The following is an 18,153-nucleotide window of genomic DNA, read 5'->3' as shown; positions in this document are numbered from 1 at the left end:
ATGGCTTGGTGGAATGGCGTTGGAGGCCGAAGGTCAAAGGGAATTGCTGTTAGGAAAGAGAGGCGCATTACATGGCGAATTTAATTAAAGAAATTAACTGTGCTGTAAAATAAAGTTTTATTGACCTTTTTAGTGGACATTGATGGCTTATGGAAGGAGAGTCACCTTCCATAAGGACTGTTGGTAACTTCTCTGGTGCTGTTCGGTCGTGTGCTTCCGCCGAAGATCACTCCGCCAGCCGTGGTGGGTGTGTATTATGAAAATAGTGCTTATGATAAGGTTTAATTTTCATAAATTTGACGTTTGTAAGACGAAAAGTTTGTAAGTTGAGGTGTTTGTAAGTTGAGGTGTTTGTAAGTTGAGGTCTCACTGTAATATATTTTATAATTTAAGAGAAAATGTATTCAACGTTTGCCCTACACCCTTAAAAAAAATGATTTATTAGGCCTAAAAATGATCATAAAATGAAAAGCTGTTTGCTTTACAAGGAAGGGTTTACTGAGGAAAATGAGGGCACGATTAGCATATTTTAGGGAAATCATAATTCATATGTGATTATGGTTTTTGGCTTTTTAAATGACTGCTATGTATACGGTCGCTTGTAATTAAAATGAATTATTATGATTATGGACAGGATACATTTTCTATTCTAGTTTTTCTATTCTAGTTTTTCTTATATCTTCAGATTTAAATGTACTTCTGAAATAAAACCAAACTATTCTTCTTAATAGATGCTAATATCTAAAGAATTAAATTAGATGCATTGCAAATTCATGATATAATTTCCAAGATATTTTTGATGTATTAAAAGTTATTTAATATTAATAATTACTTCGTTCCATTCGTATTTTGCAAATGTTTACAAAGCTGGTTGAATATAAGTGTACACTAATAATTATAACAATAATAATAATAGTAATAATAGTAATAATAATAATAATAATAGTAATAATAATAATAATAATAATAATAATAATAATAATAATAATAATGAGACATTTCATTTATAAGCATCTTTCAAAAACTCTCCAGGTAAGTCAAATAGATAGAAAGCTAGCTACCTAGCCAATAAATCGCCAATAGATAGCTAATTGATAGCTATCGAGACAGCCAGGGAGTTAGCTATCTAGCCAGCTATCCACTAGCTATATAGCCATCCTTCTAGCTAACTATCTATGTATGTCCAGTCTGATAATAATAATAATAATAATAATAATAATAATAATAATAATAAATAATAATAATAAGAAGAAGAAGAAAGAAAGTTAGCTATTTAGCGAATAGATAACTAATAGATTGCTAGCTAGCTACCTTATAGATAGCAAATAGCTAGCTAGCTAGCTAATTTTCTCGCTAGATAGCTTATAAATAGCCGCTAGCCAGCTAGATACCCAGCGAGCCAGCCATTTAGCTCGCTAGCCAGCTAATTAGAAGCAAATAGATAGCAAATAGCTAGCTAGCTTTTAGTCCTTTTCATCCAAACATCAAGTAGACTCTTGGAAATCCCGACTAAAAACGAGGAATTAGCTAGCTAATAGATAGCTAAGACTAATCATACAGAAGTGCGAAACTTTTTAAACCCGTCGGGTGGTCACCCTAGCATTAGCGCTACCCTCCCGTTGTGTTACAGCTAAGCTCTACCACCCAATTACGATCACTCCACCGATTGCCCTCGAGACCACCTTGTCTCCCCCTCCCCCCACACCCTTTAACCTCCTTTGCCCAGGGAGCGCTAAACCAGTCGAGTTCTAGACAAGTCAAGTGCTCACCCTGTCTTACAAGTATGTTTTATCGTTTCAAGAAATGTGGTTAACCTCGCAGTACTAAAACTGAATGAGCAAGGCCTGTTGGACAAATTGAAAAACAAATGGTGGTACGACAAAGGAGAGTGCGGCAGCGGGGGAGGTGATTCCAAGGTCAGCCCCAGTGAGCAAAGTGATGGGTAACTCATTGCAACTCTCCAAAGTAAGCAGCAAGCCAGCGCCGGGTTTTCCTCCCCTTTAAACCGACCCAGACACCAAATTCCCTGTAAACATCAGGCGCGTTTTCCTGCAATCCCATTGGCTACCGGCTAACACGTTGACTCCATTGCGCCCGCCGCCCTCGCTGCTTACTTCCGGCGATACGTTGATGCACATTTGGCTCTGCAAAACTCGTGTTTGCTTAGGCCAAACGGCGCATCAACGTAATAAATCGCCACTGCAACAGACAGAAAGTGTCAGAAAAGAGAATCCAAGACAGACAGACAGACAGACAGATTTTGACAGACAAGTTGATACATGTAATCATAATAATAATAACATAAAATAACATTTTTTAATGTTATTTATGTTATTTTCCACCACGTGAAGAACGCCTGTAAACCTTGCGGTATTGAAACTCAGTGAGCAAGGCGTCTTAGACAAGCTGAAAAACAAATGGTGGTACGATAAGGGTGAATGTGGAGCCAAGGACTCTGGAAGTAAGGTTAGTCGCTGCAGGTTTTATGTGATTCAAGCACACTCATAATTTTGTAGTCCCTCCCCCTTTTCCCACCCATTCAAAGTAATAATACAGTGATACTTTGGCTTACGAACTTAATTGCTTCCCAGACGGAGTGTGTAAGGCGAAAAGTGTGTATCCCAAACATTAATTTCCCATAGGAAACCATTAAAATGAGAATAATCCGTTCCCAGGTCCCCATAAAACATAATTTTCTACTTTCTAATTTTCTAAGCCTCAAAACTACACAAAATATTAAATATATATATATAAAATATATAATTTAATTTAAAACAGGTTATTTTCTTACAGACAGTACCTTATTTTATGTATCATAAATGTGCTATGGTATTATAATTAAAGAAATCAACTAGACTTTATAATAAAGTCATTTTATTTACCTTTGTGATGGTCATTGAAGGCTTGATGGAATGGAGTGGCCGGTTTCATCCGCATTAAACATTTGATGAGAAACGTAACCTTCTTTCACCATCTTGAGGAATTGTAGGCGCTTTCTCTGCCATAATTTTACCTAGTTCCTCATCAATTGTGTTCTGTTTAGCTGGGTTGATAGCTTTTTGCATCAAGTGTACAGATGGCTTGTGCGGGTTATTTGTTTCGCCTGATTAATGGGAATTTTAACCTTGCAGTTTACATTGTGCCTTTGAACTATCGCCCCCCCTGACTGCTGCGTTCTTGACCAATCGCTTGGCTTTAACCGAAGACTGGGGGCGGGGAATAGAGGACAAATTGTATGCCAATGTAAAGTTCGTATGCTAAGATAAAATTTTCATAAATGTAACGTTCGTAAACCGAAAAATTCGTAACTCAAGGGGTTCGTAAACCGAGGTATCACTGTCCATCAATCCTAAGACAATGCACAAACTAAGCATGAGATGCCTTGATACAATGTAATTTACTAATAATGCCTGCAGACCTACTCATGATTTAGTAGCACATATCTCTTATATATAATACCAGTAATGCATGATATGTCATACTTGAAATGTGCACTTTTTTGACCAAAATCCTCCTTTTTTCAGCTCCCTTTTCGCAAAAAAAAAATGCAAGGCTTACCCCATCCCCCCTTATATAAATACACACAATCTTAAAAACATAAGCAATGATAAATTGGACACACACAGCACTGACTATATATATGACAGCGATTGGCTAATATCTGGACCATCTATGGAGGGTGTCCAACTGGTGTCCTCTTCTGTTGTCCTTAACCGTGTCACCCTTGTTGTGTTTTGTTTGTTGTGCAAAACAAAAAAAAAAAAACTCCTGTCGATATATCTCTGTCTGTCTGTTCCTTTTCTCCAATGATGTTATTGTCACTGTTTTCACACAAATCCACCATTATTATGACTTTGGTTATCTTCTTGACAAATGATACTGTCTGTCTTTCCTAAAAAACACATTAACAAAAATGTTGATGTGAATCGATAGGTTGTTATATCAATGGCCCCGTTTCCACAGTACAGAACAGTCCAATTCGCGGTTGGCTAGGATGATTTTCTCGTTGGGTTTGGTTTTATGGGAGAAAGGCAATTCACAAAATAGTTGTGGTTAGGGTTGGTGTTGGTGGCATCTTCGAAAAGAAATGAGACGTTAGAGTTTGGGAAAAATCGAATTAGGTTCTCTACCTCAGCATACGTTTAGTTTTGCCATGAGGAATCTGAATCTGATTCTGGTTCTGAGAAAAAGGGCATCTCTTTGAAGTATTTCAAGGATTTAGAGTTTGGGAATGGGGTTAAGGTTTGAATTGAGATTCGGATGACAACACCCAAACGGATTAAGGGGGAGTTGTTGGCGTTTATGACAGTTTTTTTGGGGGGAGGGTTGGTGTTATCTGTTGGCTTTGGGGTTCGAAGTATCAGAATCAGAAAGCCTTTCTTTAATAGTCCCTCATTGGAGAAATTTGCAGTCCACAACAGCAATTTGAAAGTAGCAGTTGGAGTTTAGGTTTCGGAAAATGGCATTGCCCCTTAAAAAATTGAGGGTCCAGACTGGAGTATGAACACAGTGTTTAGGGTTCGTATTAGAGAATGACAGTAAGATGCCTTGTTCTGGCACAGTAAAAAAAAAAAAAAGATATAACGGCATATTATATCAATATAATGCAAAACAAACCCCTATGGTAAAAAAAAAAAAATACTTGACTCGCGGTTGTGAATAGTGTCTAGGTTAGTGGTTCTTAAACTGGGTTCGATCGAACCCTAGGGGTTCGGTGAGTCGGTCTCAGGGGTTTGGTGGACCCTCCCCCGCAGAGGTCCACCCCTCAGTCTAGTCTGGAGTCATTGAAAGAAGAGTTCGGTGAATGAGCATATGAAACTGGTGGTGGAGTTTGAGGCCTCCAACAAGATTAAGAACCACTGCCCTCGAGTTTGATCGAACCTAGTTTAAAAAACATTGCTCTAGGGCTTCGGTGAGTCGGTCAAAGGGGTTCGATGGATCCTCCACCGTAGAGGTGCACCCCTCAGTCTAGTCTGCAGTCATTGAAAGAAAGGTTCGGTAAATGAGCATATGAAACTGGTGGAGTTTGATGCCTCCAACAAGATTAAGAACCACTGCCCTAGAGTTTGATCAACCCCAGTTTAAAAAGCACTGCTCTAGTAGTCTGGTGTGTCGGTCTCAGGGGTCCACCCCTCAGTCTAGTCTGCAGTTAGTGGGCACAGTCATTGAAAGTACGGTTCGGTGAATGAACATATAAAACTGGTGGGGTTCAATGCCCCCAAAAAGATTAAGAACCACTGCCCTAGAGTTTGACCAAACCCAGTTTAAGAACCACTGTACTAGGAGTTCGATGAGTCGGTCAAAGGGGTTTGATGGATCCTCCACCGCACAGGTCCACGCCTCAGTCTCGTCTGTAGTCATTGAAAGAAGGGTTCGGTGAATGAGCATATGAAACTGGTGGTGGAGTTTGAGGCCTCCAACGAGATTAAGAACCACTGCCCTCGAGTTTGATCAAACCTAGTTTAAAAAACATTGCTTTAGGGGTTCGGTGAGTCGGTCAAAGGGGTTCGATGGATCCTCCACCGTAGAGGCGCACCCCTCAGTCTAGTCTGCAGTCATTGAAAGAAATGTTCGGTAAATGAGCATATGAAACTGGTAGAGTTTGATGCCTCCAACAAGATTAAGAACCACTGCCCTAGAGTTTGATCAACCCCAGTTTAAAAAGCACTGCTCTAGTAGTTTGGTGTGTCGGTCTCAGGGGTCCACCCCTCAGTCTAGTGTGCAGTTAGTGGGCACAGTCATTGACAGTAAGGTTCGGTGAATGAACATATAAAACTGGTGGGGGTTCAATGCCCCCAAAAAGATTGAGAACCACTGCCCTAGAGTTTGACCAAACCCAGTTTAAGAATCACTGTACTAGGGGTTCGATGAGTCGGTCAAAGGGGTTTGATGGATCCTCCACCGCAGAAGTCCACCCCTCAGTCTTGTTTGGAGTCATTGAAAGAAGAGTTCGGTGAATGAGCATATGAAACTGGTAGTGTTCGAAGACTCCAACAAGATTACGAACCACTGATTTAGAGTTTAGGAATGAGGTTAAGGTTTGAATTGAGATTAGGATGACAACTCCCAAATGGATTGGGGTGGGTTTTGGGTGTTTAAGTCATTTTATTTTGGTTAGGGTTGGTGTTATCTGTTTGCGTTTGGGTTCGAAGTCGCAGTTGGAGTTTAGGTTTCGGAAAATGGCATTCTCCTCTCTAAAGATTGAAGGTCCAGACTGGACTATGAATTCAGGATCAGGGTTTGGATTGCAGAATGACATATCACAAAACACTTGGGGTTAATGGTGGCATTCATTTTGGAAACATTGACAAATAATGAGGACTTGGTTGAAACAGGGTAGAAAAGACATCTCCCGGAAGAATCAGAGCTAGAATGTTCAGCGATCCTAACAGTAAGATGCCTTGTCCTGGCACAGTAAAAAAAAAAAAAAGATATAAAGGCATCAATGTAATGAAAAAAACATCTATGGTAAGAAAAAATCAATTGGACGTGCGGTTGTGAATAGTGTCTAGATGCAATAAAATGAGGTAAAAAATGGAAAAGGGGGAATGTGAAATTTATACTGAGGTTGTCAAGTGGTATGTCACCCAATTTAGCACAGGTTGCGGGTTCAATCCTGAGCGCTCTTGTCAGTATCCTCGAGCAAGTTACTCAACCAGGCACTTGTACCTGATGCTGAGATCTGCATATAAATCAGGAGGCGCCGGTTTTGAAATGCCTTGAGGGTCGAAAAGTGCTAGACAAGGGCAAGCCCATTTATAGCAGCCAGTCACATGCTATGTCGACCTGTTGGATTGTTTTTCTGCCTGCTAAGGAGCATCTGCAAAGCCAGATGCAAGCTGCAGTTGCTCATGGTGGGAGCATCGGTACATAGACGTAAGCAATCTCTGTGCGGTTCGTTTTCGGAGAACTTTCCAGAAATTTGGAGTTTGTTTGTGATTAGGGTTGGGAGAATAACAACACCCAGAATAATTTGCTTTCAGGGTTGGGATTCAGGTTTTGGGTTAGGGAAGTGACAATAGGTTGGGAGCATGGTATTGCACCAAAGGATAAAGTTTGAAGGTGAAAGATTACGATTTAGCTGAAAAAGTTACAGCTAGTCTAATGTTGCCAAATTGATTCGAATGCTGAGATTGACATGTCCGAGATAGTCAAAGTCAGCGATTATTGTCAAATATGCTAATATGCATGACATACAGCACAGATGAAATTAATGTCCTCTCGGACTAAAGCGTGAAAGGCACTTATAATGTGGCTAAAAAACACAATTGACAACAGACAATGCATGTAATTCCTGAATGTAAAGTGAGGTAGTGTCGTATGTAAAGTGACGTAGTGTAGTAATGCAAAATATAACACAAAAAAAAAGGTTGAAGTAAGGTCTTGCAGGAAAAAAATGAAAGAGTTCAGGATGGTAGTACAGCGTGTAGCGTGTACTCAGAATTCGGTGAGTGTGGCAGTGGGAACGGGCAGGGGGGGCTGGGCTGGGCTGGGAGGGACTGACTGCCTGGTGGCAGAAACTGTCCTTGAATCTGCTGGTCTTGGCTCAGAGACTCAGAATCAGAATCAGAATCAGAATCATCTTTATTGCCAAGTATGTAGAACACACAAGGAATTTGTTTCCGGTAGAACACGCTGCACTAGTATCGTTGTCAAAAAAACTGCTAAGTGGCACTATACAGTTCCATTTTGGCTACTGTTGAAAGAGTTCAAAGAGTTAATGGCTTGGGGGAAGAAGCTGTTTAAATGTCTGCTGGATTTGGTGCGCATGGATCGGTAGCGCCTGCCTGAGGGGAGTAGCTGGGGTGCGGAGGGTCCAGTAGGATTTTCCGCGCCCTAGTTTGGATTCTTGCAGTGTGCAAGTCCTCGAGACTCCGCAGTCTCCTACCCGATAATCGGGGTTTTAGTATGTGTTAGTGTTGGAGTTATGAATCGGTGGAAACGTGGCTGTTTTTATGCCTCTGCACAAAAATGATGTTTGGTTTGACAATTTCTTGCAATTCTACCACACACTGGCGACACCTATGCCCATGTATCCGTTTCTAGACCACCATCACTCCGAAACGAATATACGGGTGACTAAAAGGCTGTTTGTGTCAGATCCCGATTGATTTTTTTTTGGACCGATCTGTCTCCCCTCTATGTCTCTCGTTTTGTAACGGCTTGACCCGTTGTCATGGGCAACCCGTGTAAATGGTCCTTGCACAGTATCTCAAACTTTAAGAAGACACACAATGCTCGGGCTGGATTCACACCGCAGGTCCAAGTGAACTGCCAGACAGAATTGACAATACCTAGTAAAGATTTTTATATCCAATAACGCATCGTTTACATTTAGTCAACAGGAGAAAAAGCATGGTGAAAGTGGTGAAAATCTTAAATCATACAAATATCCAATATTACATTCCATTTTGTCAGTCCGGGCCTTCTTCAATTGGTTTGCCAATATCATGATTTCAAAGTCTACAAGGTCTGCCTGATTTATGAAAGGCGTGCGGATAAAAATGCAAACAGATGTGCTAGTCGACTAGCATTGCGTCTGCCAAATGCATTTTCGGATATTGTGCGATGCCAATTATTCGATTTTGTACGTGCCATTTGTTGTCATAAACCGGAGCCCAATTGCACTGCTAAAATTTGCGGCCATAAATTACTTCTGGAATACAAACTGGCGAGAGCTGCCCGGCCAAATCATCCTATGTGAAGACAAAGTGTGGTTTTTGCTAAAATACCCCAAATTTCAGATAGCAAATAGCTAGCTAGCTAGACAGCTGCCTAGCCCGATAACAATAATAATAATAATAATAATAATAATAATAATAATAATAATAATAATCCATTTCATTTCTAAGCGCCTTTCAAAACTCTCTAGGACACTTTACAGTCACAGGATATTTTACTGTAATAATTAACTCAAATAGATAGAAAGCTAGCTAATATATAGCTAATAGCTAGGAAGCTAGATAGCCAGCCAGATAGATAGCTAATAGCTCGCTAGATAGCTAATATATAACCAGCTAGACAGATAGCAAATAGATAGCTATCTAGGTAGCTAGCTAGATAGCAAATAGCTAGCTAGCTAGATAGATAGTCAGATAGCGACCTAGCTAGATAGACAGCTGCCTAGCCCAATAATAATAATAATAATAATAATAATAATAATAATAATAATAATAATAATAATAATAATAGCGGTAATAAGAATAAGAATACATTTCATTTATATGTCTACATGTCAACTTCCTGTCAAAACATCCTGTCTAAAATGGCCTTCAAAATAAGAGTACCTAATTTAACATAAAATACAATAATTTACATCAGTTATGAGGGCAGAACAGACATTTTCCAAATAGAATGAGGCGTTAGGGTTGGTCTTCGGATTGCGTTCAGGGTTTCGGGTTAGAGTTGGACAAAAAAAATGGCCTTTCTGGATCTATGCGGTGTTAATCTAGCCTTGAAATAAACGACTACTGCTCCATTCCAGTTTGACTAACCTCAACCCACGATTACGACTACTGCTTTCAATCTTACCCCAAGTGACCAATCACGCTATCTGTCTTGTTTTTTTTTTTTTTTGTTGTGATTATTGGATGTCGTTTAACAGTTAAACAGTTTAATCTGTATTGGTATGTGAGTCTGTGTTATTGCCGTGTTGTATTTAATTTTATTTCTTTTTACACCGTCACTTCTTCCTCTGACTGCCGTGTCGTATGCATCCCCCCAAAACCCCTCCCCCGCAGGAGAAGACCAGCGCCCTCAGCCTGAGCAACGTGGCTGGGGTCTTCTACATTCTGGTCGGAGGACTCGGTTTGGCCATGCTGGTGGCCTTGATCGAGTTCTGTTACAAGTCCAGAGCCGAGGCCAAACGAATGAAGGTGGCAAAGAATGCACAGACTATTAACCCAACTTCCTCGCAGAATTCACAGAATTTTGCAACTTATAAGGAAGGTTACAACGTATATGGGATCGAAAGTGTAAAAATTTAGGGGGTAGGGACACGAGGTTTTCATAAATTCCCCCCCTCCAAACTTGCACGTGTCTTTTTTTTTTGTTTTTCGGCTCCATCCTTCCCCATCTTTCAAGCGCTAGTGAATGAAGAGTTTGGCCAAAAGATCGTATGTAGTGGTGACTTATGATTTCAATGAGAGAAAGATATACCAGTCACACGTACACTCTTGAATTCAAATTAAAGGACAACCGACAACATTTTTTTTTAGTCTCCTAATTGACATCAGAAAAAAAACGTTTTATAACATCGAAAATACCCAAAACACGCAGGCTGATATTTTTAGTCAAATGCGAAAACACCAATGACTTAGTGTCCCAAAACTACTTCAAAATTTCCCCGGAAAAGTCCCGCCCACTTTGTTCGTGACGTAACGCAAGGATACTAATAATCCATTTCATTTCTAAGCGCCTTTCAAAACTTTCAAGGACATTTTACAGTCACAGGATATTTTTTTCTGCGGGTGAGCAGCGGTAGCCACACGCACCCAGCATTCACTCAACCCCGAATAACTCAAAAAGATAAAAAGCTAGCTAGCTAGTTAATAGATAGCTATCTAACTAGTTAGATAGCGAATAGATAGCAAATAGGTAGCTAGCAAGGTAGCCAGCAAGCTAGTTAGACAGCAAATAGATAACTAGCTAGGTAGCCAGCCAGCTATTTAGATAGCAAATAGATAGCAACTAGGTAGCCAGCAAGCTAGTTAGATAACAAATAGATAGCTAGCTAGGTAACCAGAAAGCTAGTTAGATAGCAAATAGATAGCTAGCTAGGTAGCCAGCCAGCTATTTAGATAGCAAATAGATAGCTAGCTAGGTAGCCAGCCAGCTATTTAGATAGCAAGCTAGGTAGCCAGCAAGCTAGTTAGATAGCAAATAGATAGCTAGCTAGGTAGCCAGCCAGCTATTTAAATAGCAAGCTAGGTAGCCAGCAAGCTAGTTTGATAGCAAATAGATAGCTAGCTAGGTAGACAGCCAGCTATTTAGATAGCAAATAGATAGCAAGCTAGATAGCCAGCAAGCTAGTTAGATAGCAAATAGATAGCTAGCTAGGTAGACAGCCAGCTATTTAGATAGCAAATAGATAGCAAGCTAGATAGCCAGCAAGCTAGTTAGATAGCAAATAGATAGCTAGCTAGGTAGCCAGCTAGCTATTTAGATAGCAAATAGATAGCAAGCTAGGTAGCCAGCTAACTAGTTAGATAGCGGATAGATAGCAAATAGATAGCTAGCTAGGTAGCCAGCTAGCTAGTTAGATAGCAAATAGATAGATAGCTCACTCAAATAGATAGAACGCTAACTAGCTAGCTAATAGATAGCTAGTTAGTCACACGCCGCCGTTCACTCAACCTGGAATCTTTGTAAAATGCGCTCAGTAGAAATCATTTGAAGTGATTTTACAAATTATGGACGCAGCTTGTCCAGAGGTGTCGGTTGTCCTTTAAAGCATAATGATTGTGTTTGGAAAAAAAAGGACTGTCGGCGCCATGTTGAAAAGGGGAAAAAAGAAAGACTCCCAATCACTGATATTATTTACCAGATATTTTATTTAGTTCTATATTTTGTCAAATTAGTCTGAGGAATGTTTTCACTCAATACAGAAAAAAAGTTCTAATGACAGGAGTGGTCCATCGAGGAAAAGGTTTCTTCAGCCGCCATTTGTACTTCTTTGAAGGTATCGGACATTTCGCTCCTCATCCGAAGAGCTTCGTCAGCGAACTAAAGTTGTGCTGGTACCTGGCCCTATATCTATATATATATATCCCTCATGGACAGAGGTGGCTTACAACAGACTTCTTAAGTTGTCACCATGTAGGCTTAGTCATGCTAATGAGGTGATACCAGAGCTAATGAGGCAAACAGAGCCATGGAGAGACATTAAAAGAGCTTCGTCAGTGAACTAAAGTTGTGCTGGTAACTCTGGCCCTACATGGACAGAGGTGGCGGTGGCCATCCCCTGCTCTAATAGGACCCTGCTCTAAGGTTGAGGGAGCAGTGGACCACTCCCTGAAGCCAAACTCATTACCTCTATTATTTTATCCCTGGCTTTGGTTTCACCTCTGAATGACTGCATAGTATCAGCGTGAGAAGTCTTTTGAAGTCTGTTTACTCACAGAAGGTCTCCAGCACAACTTTAGTTCGCTGACGAAGATCTTTGGATGAGGAGCGAAACGTCCGACATCCTTTTCCTCAATGTGATCAAATGTATTAATCGTGACCAAATATTCATATATGGCGCAAATTGCATTGTGAATTCATGAATTGTATTGCAACAAAGTTGCCAGCTATGTCGCGAGATGGGAGCTACAGTAGTTAGGTGGCTAGCTAGTGAGCTACGTCGCCATCTATGTCACAAGATACATTACATGGAAGCTCCAGTAGTTAGGTGGCTAGTTATCCAGCTAGGTAGCTAGCTAGCTATTGAGCTAAGTCACCAGCCATGTCATGAGATACATTACATGTGAGCTATAGTAATTAGATCGGTAGTTAGCCAGCTAGGTAGGTAGCTAGCTAGTCAGCTATGTTGTGAGATACATTACATGGGAGCTAAAGTAGATAGGTAGGTAGTTAGCCAGCTAGGTAGTTAGCGAGCTCGTGATCTAAATCGCCAGCTATGTCACGAGATACATTACATGGGAGCTACAGTAGTTAGGTAGGTAGTTAGCCAGCTAGATATGTAGCTAGCTATTCAGCTATGTTGCGAGATACATTACATGGGAGCTACAGTTAGATGGGTTGCTAGTGAATTAGGTAGCAGTCTAGCTAGCTAGTCAGCTAGGTAGGTAGTTAGCCATCTAGGTAGGTAGCTCATAAGCTAAGTCGCCAGCTATGTCACGAGATACATTACATGGGAGCTACAGTAGTTAGGTGGCTAGCTAATGAGCTAAGTCGCCAGCTATGTCACAAGATACATTACATGGGCGCTACAGTAGTTAGGTGGCTAGTTAGCCAGCTAGGTAGCTAGCTAGTCAGCTATGTCACAAGATAAATTACATGGGAGCTCCAGTAGTTAGGTGGCTAATTAGCCAACTATGGAGCAGTCTAGCTAGCTCGTCAGCTAGGTAGGTAGTTAGCCATCTAGGGAGGTAGCTAGCTCATGAGCTAAGTCGCCAGCTATGTCACGCGATACATTACATGGGAGCTACAGTAGTTAGGTGGCTAGCTAATGAGCTAAGTCGCCAGCTATGTCACAAGATACATTTTATGGGCGCTACAGTAGTTAGGTGGCTAGTTAGCCAGCTAGGTAGCTAGCTAGTCAGCTATGTCACACGATAAATTACATGGGAGCTACAGTAGTTAGGTGGCTAGCTAGTGAGCTAAGTCACCAGTTATGTCGCAAGATACATTACAAGGGTGCTACAGTAGTTAGGTGGCTAGTTAGCCAGCTAGGTAGCTAGCTAGCTAGTCAGCTATGTCACAAGATAAATTACATGAGAGCTACAGTAGTTAGGTGGCTAGCTATTGAGCTAAATCACCAGCTATGTCGCAAGATACATTACATGGGTGCTACAGTACTTAGGTGGCTAGGTAGCCTGCATGGTAAGTCGCTAGCTAGTTAGCTAAGCCGCACACTAGTTAGGTAGCTACGTGGATAACAACTAAAATCACAACCAAAGAAAGCACCAAAAACAAAATATGATTTTGTTTTCTTTTCTCAATTCTAGATGTTACAATTGTTTAAGTGCCAAACAACCAATCAGTCGTTTTTTTCCCCTTCTTGGCTAACGGCGCTGACTGCTTCGTCCATCGTCTGTCCAGTTCCTTTCAGCTCATGCTCATGTATGACTGTTGATGGCCACGCTTGTCAACGCCTCTCTCCTACTCCAAAAAAACATCTTGTCATACTCAATTAATGCTTGCCGCCATACCATATGAACATACAGTGATACCTCGGCTTACGAACGCTTTAGCTAAGCAACTTTTCACCTTACGAACGTTACATTCGCGAGAATATAACTTGGCATACAAACTGTTTTTCGGGAGACACACGGAGCGCCACGATGACTGATGTGTCATTCGCGAACGAGCCGGTTCTTGGAGTTGAATTCTTTAATTAGAATAGCATAGCGGATTTATTATACATAAAATAAGGTATATTGTGTGTACGTCTGTGTAAGTCATCTGTACTTCACTAAATCACCATGGTGGGGTGAGGTTCAATTTAGATCGTTCGTACGACAGACTTCTTAGGCAACATAGGCTTAGTTGTGCTGATGAGGTGATACCACAGCAAATGGGGCAATCAGCCCAGTTGTAGACATCATACTCAGGGAGGACAATAGAAGTAATCAGTCAGTGTAGCCGCAGGGAGTAGTTCTCCGCTCCCCCCAAACTGAGAGCAGGGACCAATCATAGCAGAGGCTGGATACCGCCACATCTGGTCAGTAGGGATATATATATATATATATATATATATATATATATATATATAGGACCGAAACTACCAGCAAAAGATTTTAGTTCGCTGACGAAGCCTCTTGGACAAGAAGCGAAACGTCCGACACCTTCAAAGAAGTTCAGATGACGGCTGAAGAAACCTTTTCATCGATATATTGTGTGTAGTTTTAAGGCTTATTTCGTGGAAAATTATGTTTTATGGGGACCTGGGAACGGATTATTCAGATAAATAAAACACACTTGATGAGGAACTAGGTAAAATTATCGCAGAGAAAGCACCTACGAGGGATCATTCCTCAAGATGGTGGAATAAGAAGGCTACGTTCCTCATCAAGTGTTCCATTCCATCAAGCCATCAACGACCATCACAAAGGTAAATAAAACCACTTTATTATACAATACAGTTTATTTCTTTAATTATAATACCACAGCACATTTATTATACATAAAATAAGGTATATTTTGTGTAGTTTTAAGGCTTATTTAGTCGAAAATTATGTTTTATGGGGGACGTGGGAACGGATTATTCTCATTTTAATGGTTTGCTATGGGAAATGGATATTTGGAATACACACTTTTCATCTTACACATACTTTCTGGGAAGCAATTAAGTTCGTAAGCCAAGGTATCGCCGTAGTCATTTTTCGCCTCGTGGTCGCCGTCACCCACGCGGACGAAAACTTTAGTTCTCATCTCCATCCATATTTATCCATATGTAAATATCAATGTTTTACATGTGCGCACTTAGCGAAAGATTGACCTAACTTCCTTGTTTGTGGGATTGCCCCTCCTCCCCCTTTTTTCTTTCTTTTCAGATGACTTTTGGTGACGCCATGAGGAATAAAGCGAGACTTTCGGTCACCGGGAGCACTGGGGAGAATGGTCGGGTGATGACTCCGGAGTTCCCGAAGGTCGTCCACACCGTCCCGTACGTCAGGCCCGACATGGGACTTAACGTCAGCTTGACAGATCTGTCCTGATCCCAGACCGACTTCCGAGTGCCTTACCATGGTTTAAAAAAAAAAAAAAAAAAGCAAAGAATTTCAAAATAAAAGAGCACTTTTTTTTTTTTTTTTGCTTCTGAAAGTAATCCGGACTCACTTTAAGCCCCTTCCGCTCCATATTCTTGCTATCTATTCTGACCCTTTTTTTTCTGGAATGGGAACATCCAAGATCACAAAGACTTTTCCAACAAAATAAAAGGGCAATCCTGTATTTTTTTCCCTCCATTTCTAAATACAGTGATACCTCAGTTTACGAACCCCTTGGCTTACGAACTTTTCGGTTTACAAACGTTAAATTTATGAAAATTTAACCTTGGCATACAAACTATTTTTCGAGATACACACGGAGCGCCACAATGAGTGATGTGTCGTTCGCGAACGAGCCCGTTCTCCAAACAAGAAAATGGCAGCCGACTTTTTTTTTTCTTGTCCTCTGTTCCCCACCCCCAGTTTTCGGTTAAAGTCACGTGATTGGTCAAGAACGCAGCAGTGAGGGGAGGTGGTTTAAACATTAAAGCGACAGGCAGACGACAGAGAGCGAGAGTGACAAAATGGATAGAAAAGAGTGACATTTGGACTCGTTTAAACTTTATTGATAGTTAGAAGGAAGAGTGTAGACTGCAAGGTTAAAATATCCCAATCAGGCTCCACAACCAATCCGCACAAGCCATCTGTACACTTGATGCAAAAAAGCTATCAACCCGGCTAAACAGAGCAATACTGATGAGGAACTAGATAAAATTATCGCAGAGAAAGCACCTACAAGGGATGATTCCTCAAGATTCCTCATCAGGTGTTTAAAGTTGATGAAAGCGGCCACTCCATTCCATCAAGCCATCAACGACCATCATAAAGGTAAATAAAATGACTTTATTATACGGTATAGTTTATTTCTTTAATTATAGTACCATAGCACATTTATTATACATAATATAAGGTCTATTTTGGATTGGATTGGATTGGATTGGATATGCCTTTATTAGTCTCACAGTGGAGAAATTTACATTTCACAGCAGCAAAGTGATGAAAGTGTAGTTTTAAGGCTTATGTCGGTGTAAATTATATTTTATGGGGACCTGGGAACGGATTATTCTCATTTTAATGGTTTCCTATGGGAAATTAATTTTTGGGATACACATTTTTCGCCGTACACACTGTATCTGGGAACCAATTACGTTCGTAAGCCAAAGTATCACTGTATGTGGAAGCGAGGGATTGATTGACGGCTGCTTTTCCCTGCAATTCACGAACACCTTACCCTGTTTCCTCCAACGCTCCGTATTATGACCCTTTTTTTTTCATCTGGACCGGGAACATCCAAGATCACAAAAACTTTGATCAATATTTCCAACAACAAAAAGGGGCAATCGTGGATTTTTTTCCCCCCTCTTTTTCTAAATATGTGGAAGCGAGGGATTGATTGACAGCTGCTTTTCGCCCCAAGTCACGAACAGTGTCTACGTGTCATCTAACATCCCAAACAGGAAGCACACCCGTGTTCTAAAAAAACAAAAACAAAAGTGAAATAATCCTTTACGTCTGTGTAAGCTCTCAGTCGTAAAGGAGTGGTCCATCGGTGAAAAGGTTTCTTCAGCCGTCATCTGTACTTCTTTGAAGGTGTCGGACGTTTTGTTTCTTTAATCCAAAATGCTTCGTCAGCGAACTAAAGTCTTGCTGGTTGGCTGCTAATTGAAAAAAACAAAGCAATGTAGTTTATTCTATACATTGTAAAAATGAAAATTGTAAAGAGCAATACATTGAGGAGACTAAACAAAGTCTCAAAAAAAAGACTTGATCAACATCGCAGGGATAATACTAGTAGGCAGTACTTATGCATCTAAAAGCTAGCAACAACTCATTTGACGACAATGAGGTTAAAATTAAGAAAATAGATGGTTTGAAAGGGGAGTAAAAGAAGCTATTTTCATAAAACAGCAAAACCCTTCACTCAACTGCCATGGTGGGGTGAGGTTCAATTTGGATCGTTCGTACAACAGACCGCTTAGGCAACATTGGCTTAGTTATGCCGATGAGGTGATACCAAAGCAAATGGGGCAATCAGGCCAGTCGTAGACCTCATACTCAGGCAGGACAATAGAAGTCATCAGTCAGGACAATAGAAGTAATCAATCAACCAATCATAACAGAGTCCGGCATCGCTTCATAGGATATATATATAGGGCCGAAACTACCAGCAAAACTTTCGTTCGCTGACGAAGCCTCTTGGATAAGAAAGCGAAACCTTCAAATTTGTACAGATGACGGCTGAAGAAACGTTTTTTTTTTTTTTTTCATCGAAATAGTCCTTTGAAATTTTTTTCTTAAGAAAAGCCTGTGAAACTAGACACAAAGAAACTATTTTTACGTATTTTCACAAAAATAGCTTTTCAACATACTCGCCGGCGTGTGTGGATAAAAAAAACCCATAAGAAACAGTGTTGGATATGATGTAATTATAAACCTGTCTAATTTCTCTGTTAACATTTACTGTTGATACGAACTATACGTCAATGCTTGACACTTTTGAAATCTGCGTTTTCGCTCGACTATTTCAACTTTGGTGTTTTGTTTTTTTCCCAACTAACCGATATTTTTTTTTTCCTGCCGAAGACCAGGGTCGTTTGTCGCGCTTTCAGGAGGAAGTGAACCTGTTTACACATTATGAATGCAAAATATATATATATATTGTACAGTGATACCTCAGCTCACGAACTTAATTGGTTCCCGGAAAGTGTGTGTAAGGCGA

At 40.5% G+C, this 18,153-nt stretch overlaps 1 protein-coding gene across 4 annotated transcripts in view; it reads left to right on the top strand.

Moving 5' to 3' along the window:
- Positions 1-15,444, top strand: part of gria2b (glutamate receptor, ionotropic, AMPA 2b) — a 73,467-nt gene extending 58,023 nt beyond the window's left edge. The window contains exons 14-16 of one of the 4 annotated variants that reach the window (XM_088991111.1): positions 2,352-2,466; positions 9,741-9,875; positions 15,219-15,444. In XM_088991111.1, the coding sequence (XP_088847237.1) occupies positions 2,352-2,466; positions 9,741-9,875; positions 15,219-15,383 (415 nt within the window). In that variant the 3' untranslated portion in view covers positions 15,384-15,444. Of the gene's footprint in view, positions 1-1,801; positions 1,917-2,351; positions 2,467-9,740; positions 9,990-15,218 lie in introns of all 4 variants that reach the window. The other 3 variants (XM_088991113.1, XM_088991110.1, XM_088991112.1) reach the window with 3 other exon arrangements.
- Positions 15,445-18,153: the final 2,709 nt, after the last annotated feature.

Source organism: Hippocampus bargibanti, linkage group LG02 (assembly GCF_051943395.1).
Source record: "Hippocampus bargibanti isolate YZ-2025 linkage group LG02, ASM5194339v1, whole genome shotgun sequence".
In the NCBI taxonomy this organism is placed as follows: Eukaryota; Metazoa; Chordata; class Actinopteri; order Syngnathiformes; family Syngnathidae; genus Hippocampus; species Hippocampus bargibanti.
The sequence above is the reverse complement of the archived record's forward strand: the minus strand, read 5'-3'. Positions and strand labels throughout refer to the sequence as shown.